Source organism: Lactuca serriola, chromosome 7, assembly GCF_051521515.1.
Source record: "Lactuca serriola cultivar US96UC23 chromosome 7, Lser_US96UC23_V15, whole genome shotgun sequence".
In the NCBI taxonomy this organism is placed as follows: domain Eukaryota; kingdom Viridiplantae; phylum Streptophyta; class Magnoliopsida; order Asterales; family Asteraceae; genus Lactuca; species Lactuca serriola.
Window position 1 is genome coordinate 93,750,006 of NC_136414.1, and position 5,724 is coordinate 93,755,729.

Sequence of the window (5,724 nt, forward strand, 5' to 3'; positions counted from 1 at the left end):
CCATAACCCAAATGTTATGTCACATGTTTTTTTGCTTAAACTCCCACCACAACGCGCGCGGGCTTATAACCTGGTTAAAAACCACTGACCACGAAGGGACATCACGGCTATCCATTATGGTAATACTGAGATTTATATTTCAAAGGAAATGCTTTATTATAATTACTGTATTTTTTGGTTTTTTTCTTGTTGCCATGTGTGTGAACAGAAGGAATATGGTAACACAAAAATCTCTAAAAGAACTACTTATATATTGTTTATAAATACAAATTCAATTTGGCTACTAAAACTTCTGTTGACTGACAGTTACATAATATAATGACATTAATTTTTAATGCAAAGCTTACGGAAGACTTTTCAGAAATATATAATACTATGAGATAAACGAGATCAAATCACAAACATGTTAAAAACAGAGATAACCTAACTTTTATATTGCTAAGAAGCTTTCTTCAGGCTGGAAAAACGTCCATTTAGCATCAATTTTAGTGTCCTCCAAATTTCACCATATTTTGTTTTATTCCAACAAAATCTTTGTTTTCTTTAATATATTTATTTTCCTTATTTATTTATCAGTTTAATTAGAGAAATATGATGAGAGTTTTGAGTTTCATAAATTTGGCAATAATTGAATAATTTAACCACCTTTATATAATGGCATTTTATAAGGATTTATAAGATCTTGAAATCATTAATTAATACTATTAATGAATGGAAATCAATAAAGCATATACAAGGCACATGATGAGGCGATTACAAAAGGGCTAACTATCGGCTAATATACACTTACAATATATAGTTACAAATACAAATTCATTTGAAAACTTTTTGTTCGTGCTTTAACAAAAATTTCTACCCTTATAACTGTTTTAATTATCAACCACAACAATTATAAACCTCAACGGAGGCAAAACACGATGTCATTACATATTTCTCTTTTTTCATTGGTAAAATTCTCTAATAGTTTAATATAAATAACATTATCTAGAACGACCCTACAATATTCAAGTCAACTATCGTGCAAATGTGCAATCGACAATATATTATCTAATATATATTCAGCTTGAGAAACAATAAAGTCAAATCACGCAATTACAAATTTACAAATCAAACTTTCTGCACTCCAACATTTGTAGTTGTAACTTTTGATTTTCTTCACAACATATTATTAACCTATTGCTATGGAAGATACCCACGACCAAACTTTGCAAACACAACCATGTCACCAGTTTTCCCTTTCAGAGATTCAGATAGCCACCCATCGATTTGATGAGGAATCCGTCGTAGGTCAAGGTGGATATGGGAAGGTTTACAAAGGTTCCATCAAGATCGGAGAAACATATGTCCTTGTAGCCATGAAACGGTTGCATTCCAATTCAAATCAAGGGGCCATGGAATTCTGGGCAGAAGTTGAGATGCTTTCTAAATTGAGACATTGTAACTTAGCTTCTTTGATTGGTTATTGTAAAGATGCAAACGAGATGATTCTTGTCTACGAGTATATGCCCAAGGGAACACTTGAAGGTTGTCTTCGTAAAGGTGCTACTCCTCTTTCATGGTTATTGCGGCTCAATATATGTATAGGTGCTGCTCGTGGATTAGATTACCTCCACACAGGCACCGGAACTAAACAAGTAGTCATACATCGTGATGTGAAGACATCCAATATCTTGTTAGATGACAATTACGCTGCAAAAATCGCAGACTTTGGGTTGGCGAAAGTGGGCCCCACCAATACTTCTGTTACCACAGGAGTCAAAGGGACATTCGGGTATCTAGATCCAACTTATTTCCTTACGAAAAAGCTAACAAGTAAATCTGATGTTTATGCTTTTGGTGTTGTACTCTTAGAGGTGTTATGTGGGAGGCCTGCTGTGGACACAACTCTTAAAGAAGAGCAATGGGGTCTAGCAAAATGGGCTCAAGAACGTATTACAAAAGGAAAATTATCCAAGATTATTGATTCTAGATTGAGGAGGCGAATATCGAGTAAATGTTTGAAGGAGTTTGCAAACATTGCAGTTAGATGCTTGCATACTGATGCAAATAAACGGCCAACAATGGCGGAAGTTGTAGCAAAGCTTGAGTTGGTGTTGTCTTTACAAAAAAAGGTGGATCCTTCTGCTGCAAAAGGTAAACTGCGCATGAAAGCATTGTCTTTCTTAAAAGCGGATGTTCCGAAATTGATTAATTCAATGACTTCTTATTTGGCAATAAGTAAACCTGTTGTGTTAGCGACTTCTATAGTTGATGCAGACTATGAATCTGGTGGACATATGGTTCATTTCGATGGTGGGTTTGAGTTAAGTCTAATCGAGTTGCTTACTGCATCTGCCAAGATTCTAAATGAAAAACCTTACTGTAGAACATATGTAGCATATCTTTCAGATGGTTCTCAAGTTGTTGTTAAACGCATACTGACTCAATTAAGCCAAAATAATTTTGCTACTGCTGTTTCTTCCCTTGGAAAGATTCGCCACATGAACGTATTGGATGTTAAGGCCTATTACTGGGGTAGAGGAGAGACATTATGTGTCTTTAAATTTATGATTAATGGGAGTGTTGCGTCTCTCTTAAAATGTAAGTTTATACATAAATATTTCTTATATTTTTTTATAAAGATCAATAACAGGGGTTTGCTTATTAGTTAACTTTCTATATGCAGCTTCCCGGAATAAGCGTGGATCTATAACTCCTTTTGAGTGGCGAAGGCGGTTAAATATAATTATGGGAATCACAAGAGGCCTCCTCTACCTTCACACTCAAGAGAAGATAATTCATGGAGACCTTAAGTTGAGCATGATATTGCTCGATGAGGATTATAATCCAATGATTGCTAATGTTGGTCTCTCACAGCTTATGCCAGCCACAAGACAAAGGGTTCAAAAAAATTGTGCACCCGAGTTCAGTGGATCAGTGAATGCCACAGAAGAGGTTGATATATATAGCCTTGGAATTATAATGTTACAACTTTTGTGTAGAGAGTCTGCTAAGAGAAGAAAACGTTCAGTTGATTTGCCGACCTGGGTGACGTCAGTACCAAAAGAAAACTGGTCTGCTAAAGTGCTAGACGTGAAACTCATTCAGGAAACATGCTTCAACGGCAATTCATTGGTGAAGATAATGGAATTAGCTCTGCAGTGTGTTGAGTATGACCCTAAGGCCAGGCCTACAGCTAATGATGTCCTTCGGGCACTGGAACAGATTGAGGTGTAGATGATGATCTTGCTAGCCATGGTGGCAAAAGATAATTACAAGTATGTACATGTGGATATTTGTTTCCAATTGTACTCCTAGGTTAGCAAGATTGTATTATATTACTGTACCTATGTATTATATGGAAGAATACCAATGATTAAGTTTTTAATGATGAAAATAATGACCAATCCCAAGTGAACTATGTAGTTCTACATCTCTTGTAACACATTCCTATAGTTGTAACTGTTTTATACGACATTGTTGTTAATTGTTGATGGGCGTAGGAAGAACGACGAGAGTAGGAGCGGACGGACCAAGGTTGTCACCACACAGCACACAATTGAAGGACATATGTGACGGACCCAAGTTGCAGACCAGGAAGACATATCCATGTTACATGTTACAAGCCCCAACCCAGTTCGCATGACCCATTTGGGCCCAACTAGATGATTGGGTCTTGGTGTCTTGCTTTGCTTTCTATTCTAATACATGGAGGGGGTACTTGTAAGACATGGACTAGACTTTGCTTGGCATGCTTACTTTGCACTCTTACAGTCATATATATATATATATATATATATATATATATATATATATATATATATATATATATATATATATATATATATATATATATATATATAGGAAGTGGTTCAAATGAAAACAATAAAAGATTAAGAACCTAAGAACCTCATTAGTTAATAAATATTTACATGATATGCTTGTTAAACATGTGAAAATCCTTTTTATTTTCTCTTTTCGATACAAAAAGGGCAAAATTGTAATTTTTGCAGTATAATATTTTCATTCTTATATGCTCTCATATTTGAACACAAAACTTATATAAATTACAAGCTTATACAGTCCATTCGTAATTTAATTCACAAAATTCACAATTTAATACAAACCATTTTATACTAATTCACAAACTTAAAGAAATCAAAATTTCAAACCGTACTACTACCACCACCACACGCTGCCACCAACCACCTATACCAGCATCGCAACCATTATTTTCTTCTAAATTAGATCTGTAAACAAAGTCATGCATTAATAACATAAATACTGCATTCATAGTCTAATAAAACCATTTATTTCACTCATTTTGAATTTAATGCAAAATTATTATTAAAACTAATGTAATCTTATATACTTATATAACACAACAGATAAATATATTCAGAAAAAAAATTAACAAAAAAATTTATACATAAATCATTCATATTTTAAATTGTGAATTTAATATATTAAGTCGTGAATAAAATTTACATTATTTCAAAAGCAAATAAAAAAATTATAAAATAATAACAGCTTAATGTCAATTCATTCACAACTTTATACAATCAACTAATAATTTAATACACAAAATTTACAACTTAATATAGTTAATTCATAGTCTAGGAAGAAAATATACAGTTTAATGCAGTCAATTCACAGTTTAAAACACAAAAGTCATAGTTTAATACACAAAATTCAAAGTTTAATACACAAAAAATATGCATCCATAACCATATTTTCAGCTTAACACTCTTTATATAGTCAATACAAAGTTTATACACAAAATTCATAGCTTAATACAAGTAACTTCATAGTTTCATACACATAATTCACAACTTAATCTAGTCAATTTACAGTTCAAACAGAAAATTCACAGCTTAATACAGTCCATTCATAGTTTAAAAAGAAAATTCAAAGCTTAATGTAATCAATTCACAGTTTAAAACACAAAAATGACAGCTTAGTAGACTAAATTCACATTTTAATACACAAAAAGTAGTATTCACATCCATATTATCAACTTAAAACACTTATTACAATTAATACACAATTTAATATATAAATTTCACAAACTAGTATAATAAATTTAAAGTTTAATTCAAAAAAAATTATACATTCACAAGTTAATAGCAGTTAAAACTAAAATTAACAAAATTATATGACAAATGAGAGATTAAAATATCAAATTCACACATTAACAGAAAAAAAAAACAACATAAAAAAAACCAAAATATAATAGAGATCTACAACAAATGCAAGTAGAAAAACATAATATCAACTTAAAACTTTTAATTCATAGTTAAATACAGAAAATTCACTGTTTAATACCCAAAAAAATATGCATTCAAAAGCATATTTTCAACTAAAAAATTTTATACAATCAATTCACAGTTTAATACAATTAATTCATAGTTAAATATACAAAATTCACAGCTTAATATAGTCAATTTACAGTCTAAATAACAAATTCACAGCTTAATGCATTCAATTCGCAATTTTAAACACAAATATCACAGCTAAATACACAAACTTCATAGTTTAATATACAAAATATATGCATTCACAACTTAATTCACAACTTAATAACTTACCAAATTTCATTGAGGCATTTCATAAAACACCTTATGTGCATCTTTTTTTCAGAACTTCCTTTCTTAAACACCATCAATGTAAACAACATACACACACCAGATCTAACCTGAAATGGACAAAAACATCAGATCAGATGTCGATTTGGTGGTGTTTTGA

General features: G+C 31.7%; 1 protein-coding gene across 1 annotated transcript; it reads left to right on the plus strand.

Moving 5' to 3' along the window:
* Window positions 1-1,093: 1,093 nt before the first annotated feature.
* On the plus strand, window positions 1,094-3,454 carry LOC145064840 (uncharacterized). Its single transcript, XM_079012208.1, has 2 exons — window positions 1,094-2,580; window positions 2,666-3,454. The coding sequence occupies exons 1-2, from the start codon at window positions 1,182-1,184 to the stop codon at window positions 3,214-3,216; spliced, it is 1,950 nt and encodes a 649-aa protein (XP_078868334.1). The 5' UTR covers window positions 1,094-1,181; the 3' UTR covers window positions 3,217-3,454.
* Window positions 3,455-5,724: the final 2,270 nt, after the last annotated feature.